The 17,521-nt window shown below is 43.8% G+C and overlaps 1 protein-coding gene across 3 annotated transcripts in view; it reads right to left on the reverse strand.

The window, feature by feature from the left end:
- Positions 1 to 17,521, reverse strand: part of MFAP3L (microfibril associated protein 3 like) — a 50,394-nt gene that overhangs the window by 6,659 nt on the left and 26,214 nt on the right. For 2 of the 3 annotated variants that reach the window (XM_040333236.1, XM_040333228.1), the window contains exon 2: positions 8,004 to 8,350. In XM_040333236.1, the coding sequence (XP_040189170.1) occupies positions 8,004 to 8,337 (334 nt within the window). In that variant the 5' untranslated portion in view covers positions 8,338 to 8,350. Of the gene's footprint in view, positions 1 to 8,003; positions 8,351 to 8,624; positions 8,835 to 17,521 lie in introns of those variants that run through there. The other variant, XM_040333244.1, reaches the window with a different exon arrangement.

Here is a 17,521-nt window from a genome sequence, read left to right on the forward strand (position 1 = left end):
ATTTTGCCGCAATTTTGATGCGACTTGAAACAATTGCTGTGTATGCCTGTTCTCAAATGGCATCAAAGTGGGACCAAAGTAGCGTAGGGACTACATTGAAGTCGCACAGATATGAACGGTACTGATTGGAAATCAAGGGGTACGACTTGTCATGCGACTTTGCAGTCCCAAGTCGCATGACAAGTCACACTAGTGGAAACCGAGCTTAAAACCTTTGGAACAGGTTACATGTTCCATTTGTATAAAAGGGTGGAACATGCAACATGTTCCAGCTCCTGCCCCCTCTCCTCCACCGTCCCTGCTCTCACTTTCTGAAACCACTGTGGCTGGGCTTTGTGGTCTGCCGGCATTGTTCTCCATGCTGCCGACACCACCCATGACCATCCTATTGGTCTAACAAAGCCAGCCTGACAAATCCTATATACCCATACCCTATGGATGGGCTAGCTTGAAAAAGAAGGCGGGGCACCCCCTTTACCTGCCACAGCCTCCAGTGCATGTACAGAGTGAGGGCTAGAGACGCTGCTATCAATCTATCCAATCATGACCTGAGACACTGGCTGGAGCTGGTGTGCTCGTCCCCGTCGCTGGAAAGACTGGGTTCAGGTAAGTAAAAGGGGGGCTGCTGCATCACAGGAGGTTTTTCACCCCAACACACAGAATGCGTTTAGGTGAAAAACCTTTAAGAAATGTTTTTATTATTCACATTTTAACATAACTAAAAAATAGGTGCTCACCAAAAATGCTCTAGCTTCCCTTGAAAGCAGAGAAGGTTTTTGTAGCTTATTACAACTCTGCCATGACATGTTTTTGGCTCACAGTCAACTATAATTTTTTTCAGCCCAATAAAAAAGGTTTTCTGCGATTAATGTAGACCCAACATGCTTAAGAATGCAGAACTGTATCTTCCACAAAGTCATGCAGTGGATGGCTAATCTCAAGTACAAATGCATCCCAAAACATACTAGCTGGGCCCTAACTTATCAGATGTTATTAATATTAAAGTTTCTTTCCAATAAAAATAAAAAAACATGTTCTACTTACCTGCTCTGTTGCAGTGGATTCACATAGATCAGCCCGGATCCTCCTCTTCTCGGGTCCCTCTAATGTGATCCTGGCCCCTCCCTCCTGTTCAGTGTCCCCACAGCAAGCAGCTTGCTATGGGGGAACACAAGCCGAGTCAGAGCTCCTTGTGTCTATTCAGACATGGAGTCTGACCCCGGCCCCTCTCCCCCTGATTGGCTAGCTGACTGACAGCAGCAGGAGTCAATAGTGTCGCTTCTGTGTCGCAGCCAATCAGGAAAGAGAATCCCGGACAGCTGAGACACTCGTGGACATCGCTGATAGAGAGGGACCTCAGGTAAGTATTAGGGGGGTTGGGGCTGCTACACACAGAAGGCTTTTTATCTTAATGCATTAAGATAAAAAGCCTTCTGTGTGCAGCAGCCCCACCATGGTACATATGATGCATTAACTACTTAACCCCCGGACCATATTGCTGCCCAAAGACCAGAGGACTTTTTGCGATTCGGGACTGCGCCGCTTTAACTGACAATTGCGCGGTCGTGCGACGTGGCTCCCAAACAAAATTGGCGTCCTTTTTTTCCCACAAATAGAGCTTTCTTTTGGTGGTATTTGATCACCTCTGCGGTTTTTATTTTTTGCGCTATAAACAAAAATAGAGCGACAATTTAAAAAAAAATTAATATTTTTTACTTTTTGCTGTAAAATATCCCCCAAAAATATATAAAAAACCTTTTTCCCTCAGTTTAGGCCGATACGTATTCGTCTACATATTTTTCGTAAAAAAAAATCGCAATAAGCGTTTATTGATTGGTTTGCGCAAAAGTTATAGCGTTTACAAAATAGGGGGTATTTTTATGATATTTTAATTAATATATTTTTTTTACTAGTAATGGCGGCGATCAGCGATTTTTTTTCGGTACTGTGACATTATGGCGGACACTTCGGACACTTTTGACACATTTTTGGGACCATTGGCATTTTTATAGCGATCCGTGCTATAAAAATGCATTGGATTACTATAAAAATGCCACTGGCAGTGAAGGGGTTAACACTAGGGGGCGGGGAAGGGGTCAAGTATGCCTGGGTGTGTTCTTACTGTGGGGGGGGGGGGGGGGTGGCCTCACTAGGGGAAACACTGATCTTCTGTTCATACATTGTATGAACAGAAAATCAGCATTTCCCCCGCTGACAGGAACGAGAGCTGTGTGTTTACACACACAGCTCCCGTTCCCCGCTCTGTAACGAGCGATCGCGTGTGCCCGGCGGCGATCGCACGCGCCCCCTAGTGGCGGCTCAAAGAGCCGCCGTATTATTTCGGGCTCTCGCCCAGGAGAGCCGACCTGCCGCCGTATAATGACGGTGCGCGGTCGGCTAGTGGTTAAGATACAAAAAAAAAAAAAAAACTGCCTTTAAAACTCCTTTAATGAAAACAAGATTTTTGACTTTCCCACCCATCACCCCATGTTGAGGAAGTGGCCTGGTATGGTTCAGGGGGGGGGGGGGGGGCGCTCGCTCATCCCCTCCCTTGCCGGGCTGCATGCTCAGATAAGGGCCTGGTATGGATTTGGGGGGGGGGTCACATCCGAATCCATACTAGACTCGAAGGGCCTGGTATGGACCTGGGGGGGAGTTTAGGGGTACAAGGTCAGAGGAGGAGCTCAGAGTGCCATTGGGGGACCCCAGAAGAGATTTAGGGCTGCTCTGTGCAAAACCATTTAACACAGCAGAAAAGTACAGTAGAAACAGAAAATAATCACCCCCCCCCCCCCCTTTAAAACAATCACATTTTGTTGCTTTGGAACCTGAAATTAAAAGCAGTTTTTGTTTTATATCTACTAACTTTACACATCTAGACTTTTGCAAAATTTGCCTAGTCTTCTTTGCAAGTCTGCTCAAGTTCACGTAAATTTGATGGTGTAAATTTTGTGGACTTCAGTCTTCAAGCCATTCCACATATTTTCAATGAGGTTTAAATCTGGGCTGTGACTAGACCATGCAAGGACATAAACCTGTTGCTCCCTCAAACACTGTGTGGTCATTTTGTTGTGTGCTTTGGGTCATTGCCATGTTGGAAGGTAAATCTTCTCCCCATTGACAACTTAATGGCAAAGGGCAGATTTTCCTCATGAAACTAATGGGTATTCTGCCTGATCCATTTTTATTCTATCCTGACAAGTGCTCCAGTCCCTGCTGCAGAGAAAAACCTCCATGCTTTACTGCAGGAGTGGCGTTAGTTGGATGGTGAGCTGTATTGGATTTCCACAATACATTTTGTTTGGTGTTGAGGCCAAATGATTACATTTTTGTCTCATCCGATTACCTTAAATGCACATTGAAGATTCTAAGGCCACATGGAAAAGGGCGTTATGGTCAGATGAGACACAAATTGAACTATTTGGCCTCAACACCAAACAATGTGTCTGGCGGAAATCCAACACAGCTCACCATCCAAATACCATTCCTATAGTAAAGCATGGATGTGGTGCCATCCTGTTATGGGGAGGTTTCTCTGCAGCAGGGACTTGGGCACTTGTCAGGACAGAACGAAAAATGGATGGGCAAGAATACCATCAAATTCTTGAGAAAAATCTGCTGCCCTCTGCCAGAAAGTTGTCAATGGGAAGAAGGTTTACCTTCTAATCCAAAGCACACAGCAAAAATGTGAATGTCATTGCATGGCTTAGTCAGAGCCCAGACTTAAGCCCAATTGAAAATCAGTGGAATGACTTGAAGACTGCAGTCCACAAATGGTCAGCATTAAATTTCAACAAACTTAAGCAGGTATGCAAAGAAGAGTGTGGGCAAATATGGCAATGTCTAGATGTACAAAGTTAGTAGAGACATACTAACAGACTAAAGGCTGTAATTAAAGCAAAAGGTGGTCCAATAAACTTCTGCCACAAGGGGGGTGATCTCCCCCCCCCCCCCCCCCCCCCAACTCTGTGATTCGGTTTTTGAATTTTAATTTATCGGACTTGATGTTAGATCTTTCACTTGGATGTTACAAGTTGCATTGCGTAAACACAGCTGAATAAAATAAACAATTTTCAGCTTTCACACTTTGAATGACAATTACTCAATCATGCAACTCTGTAACCAATTAAAATTGTTATTTTTTTGAGACAGATAGAGCCTTCTTGTCGGTGGCATTTTTCTTTGTTTCTATTAAACTTCTGTAAATACCCTCTCTTCATAAATGTAGGCCAAAACGAATTCTGCTATATTTCTTGGTAAAAATAGCCAAATCAGTGTATATTTAGTCTTTGTAAAAGTCAGATTCTACAAACTATGGTGTATACATATTTGAAAATTGATCAATCTTTTTCTGCTGACGGCCTATAATTTCTTGAGAGCTGAAAATGGCAAGACAGTACAATGTACCCGAAACACATTCACAAAAGGGGGGGGGTCTGCCCCCCCTCTTGTTAAAACTGGCTTCCAGATTCTGATAAGCCCCCCACCTGCAGACCCTGACAACCACTGGCCAGGGTTGTTGAGAAGAGACCCTTGTCCCGATGAACATGGGGGCAAGGTGCTTTGGAGTGCCCCCCTGCCCCAAAAGCACACACCACCCCATGTTGAGGACGTGGCCTGGTATGGTTCAGGGGGGGCGCACGCGCTCGTCCCCTCCCTTGCCAGGCTGCATGCTCGGATAAGGGCCTGGTATGGATTTGGGGGGGGGGGCAATGGGGGGATCCCATCCGAATCCATACTAGACCCGAAGGGCCTGGTATGGACCTGGGGGGGAAACCCCATGCCATTTTTTTTTATTTACATTCAGCTGTCAGCGGAAAACCCCGCTAACAGCTGATGACTCATTGGTGGCCAGCTTCCCGACCCTCACCTTAGCAACCGGCTATATACAGTCTGTTTAATGAAAGAAAAAAAAAAAAAAAAAAAAAAAAGATTTAAGCGGATCATCCACTAACATTCGTTTTTCGTCCGTTCTGTTTTTTTTTTTTTTTATTAAAAAGGAAGTAAAAATTGTGTTTTCTATGTTGATACCGCTACAGTGCAGTGCATTGAGGGAAAAAAAAAAAAAAAAAAAAAAAAGTACCGCAAGCTGCATTTTTCTGCATTGCAATGTATCACAGTGCACATAATGAAAGAAAAAAAAAGGGGGTTGAAAAAAGAGATTTAAGCGGATCATCCACCAACATTCGTTTTTCGTCCGTTCTGTTTTTATTCTTATTCTTAAAACGAAGAAAAATTGTGTTTTCTTCCATCTTAAAAGAACAAAGCTTAGCTTAAAAAAGACGGATGCCAGCGGATGATCATCCTCCAACGTCCGCTATCCCATTGAGATACATGCATGTCCATTTTTTCACCAGTCAACGGATGGATAAAAAAAACGGACACAAGGAATGCCCGTGTGAGAACATGACAAAAACTGGCCAAACAGTGATTACATTCTTTCTTGCCACAACTGAATCAACTAATTTGGTTTTAAAGCCCTTAAAAAGGTTATCCAGACCTGCCATTTGAATACTAAAACAGGTTTAAGCCCAGGTTCACACTGGGTACGATTTCACATCTCAAATCGCATCTCAAATCGGCGGCATTTGCCGCATCTGCGGCGCTGCACCGATTTCAAAAAGTAGTTCCTGTACTACTTTTTGCGATTTCGGGCCGCGATTTACATTGAACCCTGCACAGATGTCTCTTAAATCGCGGCCGAAATCGCGGCAAAACCGCAGCTGCAAAATCGCGGTAAAATCACAATTTTACCGCGATTTTGAATTCGCAGCAGTGTCAACCTAGTCTAAATCACAAAAATGTACGTTTTTTCACAGACAAAAAACAACATTTCATTTGAGAAAACAATTTTCATCCTGCTCTGAATTGCCAGTAACTACAGTCGAAAATTAACATTAGTTTTACCCCACTAACCATTTTGAAATTTTCTGAACAGTTGTTCAATTTTCTTTTTCGAAAATGTTCTGAGGCCAGCTTTAGTTTATAGGCCATGGTCTCATCTGTCCCTGTATCATATGATCACATAATACTGAAATCCGGGAAACCTTACATACACACGGATTTATCGGTTGTCCAAAGGGAGACACGGTCATCTTAATTTATAATAGCGTTAGTCAAACAGGCAGGGTGCACACGTACATAAAAAAATTAAGTGTTTGTTGAATAATTACTACATATAAGCATTAGTAGGGAATTCAAAAAAGGTGTGCCTCTCTGGATTGTGTTTTTTTTAACTGGTTGCAGCTTCCTTTAGTTTGCTTTCTTTATGGACTATGGGAAGACTAGGAGAACGAAGAGAGCAGTGGGCTATTTGAATGCATTTATTAACCACTTAAAGACCTCAGGTGTTTTTCAGATTTGGTGTTTGCAAGACTAAAACATTTTTTTCTGCTAGAAAATTACTTAAAACCCCCAAACATTATATATTTTTTTTTTCTAACACCCTAGAGAATAAAATGGCGGTCATTGCAATACTTTTTGTCACACCGTATTTGCGCAGCAGTCTTACAAGCGCACTTTTTTTGGAAAAAATTCACTTTTTTGAATTAAAAAATAAGACAATAATAAATTTGGCCCAATTTTTTTATATATTGTGAAAGATAATGTTACGCCGAGTAAAATGATACCCAACATGTCACGCTTTAAAATTGCGCCCGCTCGTGGCATGGCGTCAAACTTTTACCCTTAAAAATCTAGATAGGCGACGTTTAAAAAATTCTATAAGTTGCATTTTTTGAGCTACAGAGTAGCTCTAGGGCTATAATTATTGCTCTCGCTCTAACGATCGCGGCGATACCTCACTTGTGTGATTTGAACACCGTTTTCATATGCGGGCGCTACTTGCGTATGCGTTCGCTTCTGCGCGCGAGCTCGTCAGGACGGGGCGCTTTAAAAAAATTTTTTTTTTGTTTTCTTATTTCATTTTATTGATTTTATTATTTTTTACACTAAAATATAAAAAAAAAAAAAATTATCACTTTTATTCCTATTACAAGGAATGTAAACATCCCTTGTAATAGAAAAAAGCATGACAGGTCCTCTTAAATATGAGATCTGGGGTCAAAAAGACCTCAGATCTCATATTTAGGCTTAAATGCAAAAAAAAAAATAAAAAAAGGAAAATTTGTCATTTAAAAAAATGACAGAAAAAAAATTGTCTCTTTAAGAGGCTGGGCGGGACTGACGTTTTGACGTCACTTCCGCCCAGCAGAGCTATGAGGACGGGTGGGGGCCATCTTGCCCTCACTCAAGTCCTCACTCTCCAGGCGGCAGCATCGGATCTCCTCCGCCGCTACCGACGGCTCCGGTAAGCGGCGGAGGGCGCGGAAAAGCGGCGGGAGGGGGGGCCCCTCTCCCGCCACCGATAACGGCGATCTCGCGGCGAATCCGCCGCGGAGACCGCCGTTATCGTTTACACGGCCGCCAGCTGAAAACATGGATATCTCAGTTGTGGCAGCAGCTGCTGCCGTTACTGAGATATCCATGTTTAAAAAGAGGACGTATATATATACAGTGGGGGGTCCGTAAGTGGTTAAAGGAGTTGTAAACAAAAAATTTTTTTTTGCTGAAATGACTGCTTACAGGGTATAGAGACATAATAGTTAACCGATTCCTTTTAAAAACGATTAAAAATCAAATCGTATAAAATGTACCTGTAGTCTCTAGTTTCGTTTTTGCATGTCGTTTCCTGCCTCTGTGCTGTACAGAGCCAATACAGGGCAGTGATGGTTTGGAAAACGAAACTGATTGGTGCTGAGGGGTTTTAGACACACAGTAATCACACCTCCTTGATTAGTGACCACAGAGAGAAAGCTCAGTACTGTGGTTATCAGGAAACAGACAACCAGGAAGTGTGGAGATCAGAGAAGAATTACAGCAACTTGAGACCAAAAACGAACAATGAGGACATGAAAACAGCACTGCATTAAGGTAAAGGAAGCCATTAAGAAAAAAAAAAAAAAAAAAAAAAAACACTTTACAAACCCTTTAAGTAAGCTTACCATTTTCCTCTTGAAGTAGATGCCCATGGGAGTTGTACCACTGGAAATGAGGATCAGGGTGTCCCTCAATATTGCAGTGAATGATCACGCTGTTCCCTTCTTTCGCAATTATATGATCTACTATTGATGTGACCACAGGTAATGAATCCAGTGCCTCTGAAGAATTGGCAGTCTGATTATTAGTCTCTGCCGAGTTTATTGCGGTCGCCAAAGAAAACAAAAGGATGACGAACAATGATGGTCTCCACCAAAATTTGCAGCCTGTCATGGTGAGGTCAGTTTCCACGATTAACCGCACAGAAGTCCCAAGATGGAAAAAGCGTGTCTGGCCCATCAGGAGGTCTCACCTGTAAAAAGAAAAACAGATATTCAACAGTTTGCACTTATGCAATCAATAGGTCACAGTTCATTCTTTAGCGTTAGTATGACCAGGTACAAATGGTGGGTTGCAAAATATGCTTTGCTAAAAAAAATAAAATAAAAAAAAAAAAAAAAAAAAAGGAGAAAAGTAAAATTCCACTTGGCCCGTCTAGTCATCTCTATGACCGCATTTTCCAACAATTTTATATTTACTCATCCCATGATGCACTTAAAAAACAAAACAAAAACAAAAAACAGTACTTTAAAACAGATCGTAACCAGGTAGCAGATCTGTGTAAATTGCTGGCTGTGCTTTGTGCAAGTATCAATTATCTAGACCTCTCCTAGAGAAGACTTTGCTCCCCAAGAGAAAACACACAAAAGGGAAAGTAGGTTTCTGCAAGGTACATTTATAATGTAGTCAGAAGATTCACCTAGATATGTAGAAAATTAGGTCAGAGACAAGAATCCACAAGTGGCAGAATGTCCTGCCAGCTGCAAAGGCGTACCCGGGGCCCATTAACACCACTGCATTGTGGGAATTTACATTATGTTTCTTGGTATGCTGTGGTACCATTCATTTTGAATGGCACTCCAACACAGCTTCACACCAGGGTTACAGCCCACAACAAAGCACTACCATAAGTTTAATCTCTATGGAGCAGCCCTTGTGTCCGTTCACACCCCCCTACATTTTATATATATATATATATATATATATATATATATATATATATATATATATATATATATATATATATATATATATATATATATATATATATATATATATATATATATATAACACAAACAGCAGGGGATCCCTAGTCTTCCATCTAGGCGGATTGGAGGGCAGAGTAGAGTGGACTGTGCCCATGTCTGCTCTACACAGGCCCGTCGGAACAAGACAGGCAAAGCAAGCAACTGCTTGGGGCCCCAGCTGCCGCCGTCGCAGCTTCCTATAAATGTTGCAGCCTGTAGCGTGGCGGAGCTCCTCTTGCTTCCTCCTGCAGTCCGACCATAACCGAGCGGGACAAGAGATTTAGTTTCCTGTGTTCCCGACCAGACTGACATGAAGTGCACACACTGAGTGCTCACTTCCTTTCAGTCCAGCCGGGAACAGCAAACTGAATCTCCTGTACCGCATGGTCGCTAACATTTGCCCAGACCGCCCCTCATCATGACCTACAGAGGAGACACTGACCACACAAACGTTACTAGACAGTATTACAAATCAATGCAGTTTTCGGCAGCCCCCCCCCAAAAAAAATCTGAAATTCTGTACAAACCCCCACGCCCCCCACACTGCTTAAATAACCCCCCCCCCGCTTCTCTGCTTGGGGCCCCCAAATTCCTTCAAACGGCCCTGGCTCTACATATGCAAAGTGGACAGGGACATGTCATCCGCCCGCTCCGCTCATTGTGGCCCGCGATCAGTTACCAAGTCCCTTAATTGTCCCTCACTCTTCAAAAGGTTGGGCACCCCTGATAAAGACAGTCCAAGATCCAGCTCATTCTATGGGCATAGTTGATACCGCTACAGGGCAGTGCATTGAGGGAAGAAAAAAAAGCACCGCAAGCTGCATTTCAATGTATCACAGTGCACATAAAAGTGACCTCGGAAGGGAAACACTTAGGGAAAAATGCACAGCAAATGCAGGTAAACGCACATCAAAAGGAATGCAAACATGCAGTTTGTGGTGTGGATTGGCCCTAAAAAGAAAAAAAGGGGCAATTTCTGCAGTGCACACCTTTGATATGCCATGGCTGCCAAACAGCTCAAACAACAGCAATGGCAGGAACTAGAAGAATCCTCAGAGAATGAAAACTGGATGCAATAGCCAAAGTTCTAGGACTCCTTGTCAAAGAGAAAAAAAAAAACCACACACACACACACACACACACACACACACACACTATAAAAATTCTATACCACAGGCACAGCTCCCCGTGAAACCTAAATATGAAGAGTGGTACAATACTTTGGGTCTGAATGTTTTAAACATCTCCTTAGGTTTTAAACAACCTGATCCACGGATGACCTTGAGATATCAGCTAGAACCTGGAATAAACTCACCCGTCTTGCCGATAGGAGATACATTAAACACTACACTTTGATAGAAACACTAAACCCAAATTGTAGTTTTGCTGTATTAATTGAATACATTGATAGTGCATGAAAACTGTTTAATAAATCTTATTTTTATAAGGCTTTTAAGAGAGCAGCGTGGTAAATCTACTGCTCCCTTTATAAAAGCAGCAATCTCCCAGAAACAATCTGACACTCTGCCCCCCTCCCCCAGCGGAGTCATAGCTAGAGCTAGGCCAAGCGCTCTCTGAATTATCTGTAGCCTGCTATCCCAGGAAAAAGGACTTCACAATGGTGCTGGAGCTTGGTTAAAAGCCTTATAAAAACAAGACATTATAAAATGGTATTTTCCTGTAACATCAATGTGGCTACCAAATGCTCTGTGAAACTACAGTTGAGCTTTAACTTTACATTTTGCCCTACTTTTTAATGTTATGTAGGTTACTCAGGCAGCAATACCCACTTCAGCTCCAGAAGATTTAACCCCCTCCCTTCATGACCAGACCATTTGTTTGCAATACGGCAGAGCGTTATTTTAACCACTTCAATACCAGGCACTTATCCCCCCTTCCTGCCCAAGCCAATTTTCAGCTTTCTGCACGGTCGCTGTTTAAATGACAATTGCACACGGTCATGCTATACTGTACACAAAAATAATTGTTATTTTGTTCCCACAAATAGAGCTTTCTTTCGGTGATATTTGATCACTTCTGTTTTTTATTTTTTGCTAAACAAATAAAAGACCGAAAATTTTTGAAAGACTGAAAAGCGCGAATCGTCCCTCACCAAACTTTTACTAACACGAAATCACCAAAAGCAGCCCTAAGCGTGGCGCCATCCGAATGGTACTTCCCCTTTATAGTGCCTTTGTACGTCACCGTGCTTTGCTCGAGCATTTTTTTTTTCCACGATCGTGTGTAGGCAAGGCAGGCTTAACAATAAGCCCTGGTTCACACTGGGTACGATTTGAGATGCGATTTGACATGTCAAATCGCATCTCAAATCGGCGGCAATGGCACTGTCCTAATCAGTGCGACGCCGCATCTGCGATTTCAAAAAGTAGTTCCTGTACTACTTTTTGCGATTTCGGGCCGCGATTTACATTAAATTGCGGCCGAAATCGCGGCAAAATCGCGGCCGCGAAATCGCACATTTTACCGCGATTTTGAATTCGCAGCAGTGTGAACCTAGGCTAAATCGGGTTAGAAAAAAAAAAAAAAAGTCTTTTTTTCTAGACCATTAAAAATGGTCATGTGTACGCGGCATCAGAACCACTTTAAGCAGAAATCTGAAAAATTACTTATGTGTATATATATGGCAGATAATCTAGTAACTAATCCAACATACTTTTTGGGTACATTTTTCTTTAAAGCGGTGGTTCACCCTCAGTGACAGGGTTTTACCATCGAGACAGGCATTGTAGCGCGAGCTACAGTATGCCTGTCCCGATTTTTTTACCCCCGTACTCACTGTGTACTCGTACATTATAGATTTCGGCTCCCGCGGGGAATGGGCGTGCCTATGGAGAGGGAGGATGATTGACGGCCGGCCCTGGCACGTCACTCTCCCCGAAGACAGCCGGAGTAGGTCTCGGTTTTTCACGGCGCCTGCGCACAGGCTATGCGCAGGCGCCGTGAAGAGCCAAGCCTATTTCGGCTATTTCCGGAGAAGCGTGACGCGCCAGAGCCGGCCGTCAATCATCCTCCGTCTCCATAGGCACGCCCATTCCCCGAGGGGAGTCGGTATCTTCGATGTACGAGTACACGGTGAGTACGGGGATAATAAAAAAAAAAAAAAAAAAAAATCGGGACAGGCATACTGTAGCTCGCGCTACAATGCCTGATTTTATGGTAGAAGAAATTTTTTTTTTTTTTTTTTTGGGTTTATAGGGTGAACCCCCGCTTTAAAAACCAACCCTTTTATTCTCGATTGAAGAAGGAAAGCATTTATAACCAGCTTGGAGAGGCCCAAAATATGGAGAAAAAAAAAAAAGCAAAAATTTCCACATCGCTGTCCTCATGTTTTCTCATTTGTAAACACACTGACGCCAGTGTCTTTCCAAACAGGAGTATTCCCATACTATAAAAGAGCCTTGATGAAACCCCTCTTTGTTCCAAGTCACTTAGTGTCTATGAATGGGCATCATTGTCAAGGACTGGACACTCTCCAGTATAATTTGTTCCAATGTGCTGCCTGAACAGTCTACCAGCTATGTGCAATGTACATTATACCGACACTTAAAATACCTACCCAAGGAAGATTTTAATCTTACCTGTGAATTTACACATTTTTACCAACTATATTTATTTTTCCATTAAATAAACAGTTATAACAAAATGCAATTTTTACAACTTTATGTCCAATACTCTAGCTTGAAAACTTTTTTCGACTGAAAATAAAAAAGAAGGTTGGGCCAAGTGCAAGGTTGGAAGAAAGTTTCCAACTTATATTGTACCAACAAAAAAGTTGGAATACAGACCTAGCTTCACTTCTGCCATTTTGGAAATATCTTACTACATTTCAATTGTTTCTCAAAGTATTTCCTGATGGCTACATGACCTGTATTTACTTTACACTAAACTGGTACCTACAGACAGGGACTTGGTAGGCTTCTTGCTGTGAAATATTGGTTGGAATGTTTTTGCCAATGCACAGAGATTTATAAAGGCAAAATCTTTTATAGCTGTAGATAGGGTGGAAAAGGATTAGAACACCTGTCAGGTTTTTACTGCCGTCTATGCCCGTTAGAGAGAGATTCACCCTCCCTATTTGCCCCGTTTACCGGTAAAAAAAAAAGTTAAAGAAAATCCCACGTTTTGGGTTGCCCCCCCCAAACAATATAAGGGGGAAATCTTTAAAAAAAGAACACTAGTGGTGACACACTAGGATTACCTCAGTTAGGCATGTTTCATTTGGGCTTTGATTGTTTTTTTTGCAAAGCTTTTGGCATGCTTCGGGCAGCTTTTTCAAAGCCTTTAAAGTGCCCTTCAGCTGCTGTATGGAAATATTATACACAGATCTTAACTGCAAAGCCAACAAATCACGTTAAAGAAGCGACTAGCAGCTTGCTCAAAGTGGCAGTCGGCACTCCCATTAGGATCAGTGTTCAGTAACTGCAAACTGGAGCTGAATGGTACTTTAACCACTTCCATACCAGGCACTTACGCAGCTTCCCGCCCAAGCCAATTTTCAGCTTTCAGCACTGTCGCACTTTGAATGACAATTGCGCGGTCGTGTTACACTGTACCCAAACAAAATTGGTGTCCTTTTTTCCCCACAAATAGAGCTTTCTTTTGGTGGTATTTGATCACCTCTGCGATTTTTTTTTTGTTGCGCAACAACTAAAAAAAGACTGAAAATTTGGGGAAAAAAATATGTTTTTATTTTTTTCTGTTAATTTTTTTGTAAATACGTTTTCTCTTTCAATTACGGGCACTGATATGGCGGCACTAATGGGCACTGATGAGATAGTACTACCTCATCGATGTCCATCAGTGCCGACGGGCACAGATGAGGTGGCACTGATTGGCGGCGCTGGTATGCGACACTGATGGGCACACATAGGTGGCACTGATGGGCACACATAGGCGGCACAGATGGGCACACATAGGCGGCACAGATGGGCACACATAGGCGGCACAGATGGGCACACATAGGCGGCACAGATGGGCACACATAGGCGGCACAGATGGGCACACATAGGCGGCACAGATGGGCACACATAGGCGGCACAGATGGGCACACATAGGCGGCACAGATGGGCACACATAGGCGGCACAGATGGGCACACATAGGCGGCACAGATGGGCACACATAGGCGGCACAGATGGGCACACATAGGCGGCACAGATGGGCACACATAGGCGGCACAGATGGGCACACATAGGCGGCACAGATGGGCACTCATAGGCGGCACAGATGGGCACTCATAGGCGGCACAGATGGGCACTCATAGGCGGCACAGATGGGCACTCATGGGCGGCACACAGGCGGGCACTCATGGGCGGCACAGATGGGCACTCATGGGCGGCACAGATGGGCACTCATGGGCGGCACAGATGGGCACTCATGGGCGGCACAGATGGGCACTCATGGGCGGCACAGATGGGCACTCATGGGCGGCACAGATGGGCACTCATGGGCGGCACAGATGGGCACTCATGGGCGGCACAGATGGGCACTCATGGGCGGCACAGATGGGCACTCATGGGCGGCACAGATGGGCACTCATGGGCGGCACAGATGGGCACTCATGGGCGGCACAGATGGGCACTCATGGGCGGCACAGATGGGCACTCATGGGCGGCACAGATGGGCACTCATGGGCGGCACAGATGGGCACTCATGGGCGGCACAGATGGGCACTCATGGGCGGCACAGATGGGCACTCATGGGCGGCACAGATGGGCACTCATGGGCATGGATGGGCACTGTGGGGTGGCACTTATGGACACTGTGGGTGAGCACTGATTTTGCCAGGTTGCCAGTCAGTGCCCATTTGTGGGCACCGATTGGCATCTTTTTTTTTTTAGACTTTTTTTTTTGCAGGCTTTTTTTTTTAACCCACCCTGGTGGTCCAGTGTGGCGATCCGAGGGGGGGCTGCGCTGATAAACAATCAGCGCAAACCCCCCCTGTCAGGAGAGCCGCCGATCGGCTCTCCTCTACTCGCGTCTGTCAGACGCGAGTGAGGAAGAGCCTTCAACGGCTCTTCCTGTTTACATCGTGATCAGCCATGATTGGACACGGCTGATCACGTGGTAAAGAGTCTCCGCCGGAGGCTCTTTACCGAGATCGGAGATGCAGGGTGTCAGACTGACACCCCGCATCACCGATCGCCGCGATGCGCGCCCCCACGGGCGCGCGCGGCATGAAATCCTGCAGGACGTTCTGGAATGTCCTGTTAGGATTTCATAACCACTTCCCGGACGTAAATCGGCTATAGGCCGGGCGGGAAGTGGTTAAAGGCTTCAACAGACGTTTCAAAAAGCTCTGCAAAGGCTTTTTAAACCTTTGCTGTTCACACAGCTCTTATACAAGCTGAAGCCTATGTGAAACAAGCCTTACCATTTTGCTATGGGACAGGAAGTGAAGGGAAATCTCCCCTATGGGACACAGATGGCCCCTAATGCTACACTTTAATAGGATATAAGGGTGCATGGTTTATGTGCATCTTGTGTTTAAACCCAACTACACCTTTTAAAAATAAATTAGAAATAAGGGATACTCAGCAGGTGTAGATTTAAAGCAATTCTGGCTGCAATACCCTGAATCCTTAGCAGTTTCCAGTCTCTGACATTTAACATGCTTCCTGAGAGCCTCTAGGTGAGGTCATAATGCAAGCCTGGGCTCACAATAGTCCTGGACAGCAATGCCCCCCACTCATTACTATGAGAGCACAGTGTTTTCCAGACCCAAAAACCTCTACTGCTACTGAGAAAGGACCAGTGATGTTAGTGGACCATCCAGAAGAATGCATGAAAAGGTATACTAGATTTTTTTTAAATACAAATTGAATATAATGCAATGTGTTGTATGTGTGGAAGCAGGGAAGGGGCTTTTACCACTTTCTCACTGAACGGTAGGAGGAGATTTCCATTGCAGCCTGTATACATGTCCACATGTGTGATGACAATATCCTGAGACCTGGCTAGCTCTGAGAAAAAGTAAATGTTCGCTCCAGCATAAAAGACACAACTGAGCATGTGCAGGTTGGGTATCCTGCCTGCGTGTTAGCTGACCTTCCCCAGATAGACAGTGCAGGAGGGGGGAGGATCTGTGCATACAGGATCAAACTGATTTTTTACACAATGCAGAAAATTAACCCCTTAAGTTCCACAGCGAGTATAACAAGCATGCTATGCTGCATATACAGAAAGATATTACTGTTGTGGGTTTAGTAACACTTTAAAGGTGAAAAACCTCAAGTGGTTACAACCCTTGTAACCACTTAATCACCGCCTTATAGACAAAATATGTCTACAAGGCGGTTCCTTAACTCTCTGGGGCGTGCACATGGGAGTGTCCGTGACCGCCGGGTCCAGAGGACCCGGCGCATCACGGATCACAGTAAATAGTCGCTGATAGCGGCTGTTTACCACGTGATCGCTCCGGCCAATGACGGATCGATCACATGTAAACAAACCGTTGTCATTTGATGACGCTGGTTCCTCCCTCCTCTCTCTGTACCGATCGGTACAGAGAGGAGAGAGCGGGTGTCAGCAGCGCTGTGGGCTGGATCTGTGACTATTGCAGTCACAGATCCAGCCATCCCTCCCGCGCAATACCCCCCGCGCAATTTTCAGATATTGGCACCATAGCTTGTGGACGCTATAACTTTCACAAAGACCAAATATTCACCAATTTGTACTTCTTTTTACCAAAGATATGTAGCAGTATAAAATTGTGGCCAAAATTTATAAAGAAAAAAATTACAAAATTTGCTACATTTTATGAACAGAAACAAAGAAAAAATCTTTTTTTTTTTTTTTTTTACAGAATTTTCAGTCTTTTTTTCTTTTATATCGCAAAAAATAAAAACAACGGTGATTAAATACCACCAAACGAAAACTCCATTTGTGGGGAAAAAAAAGACAAAACTTTCATTTGGGTACAGTGTTGTATGACTGAGTAATTGTCATTCAAAATGTGAGAGCTCCGAAAGCTGAAAATTGGTCAGGTTATTAAGGGGGGGTTTAAAGTGCCCAGTGGTCAAGTGGTTAAAAAGCAAAAGGTGGTTCAACAAAATATTGACAAATGGGGGTAATCCTTTTTCCAACTCCGTGATTATGCTTTTGATTTTTTTTCTGTCATGTTGGTGTTAGATCTTTTCTTTGGATGCTATAAGTTGCACCGAGTAAATACAGCTGGATTAAAAAAAAATAAAAAAAATATATATTTTCTATATCCACTGTATGTGCCTGTGGGTACCTGCAGAAGGTTCACTCTTCAAAAACATCAACACCGGATTGTGTACAGGACACAAAGTATTAAAAGGAGATCATCACTCTAATGTCCTGTGTAATCAGGAGTACCAGGTGTAACACGGGCAGAACTTTTACAAGGAATGAT

Source organism: Rana temporaria, chromosome 1 (genome assembly GCF_905171775.1).
Source record: "Rana temporaria chromosome 1, aRanTem1.1, whole genome shotgun sequence".
Classification (NCBI taxonomy): Eukaryota; Metazoa; Chordata; class Amphibia; order Anura; family Ranidae; genus Rana; species Rana temporaria.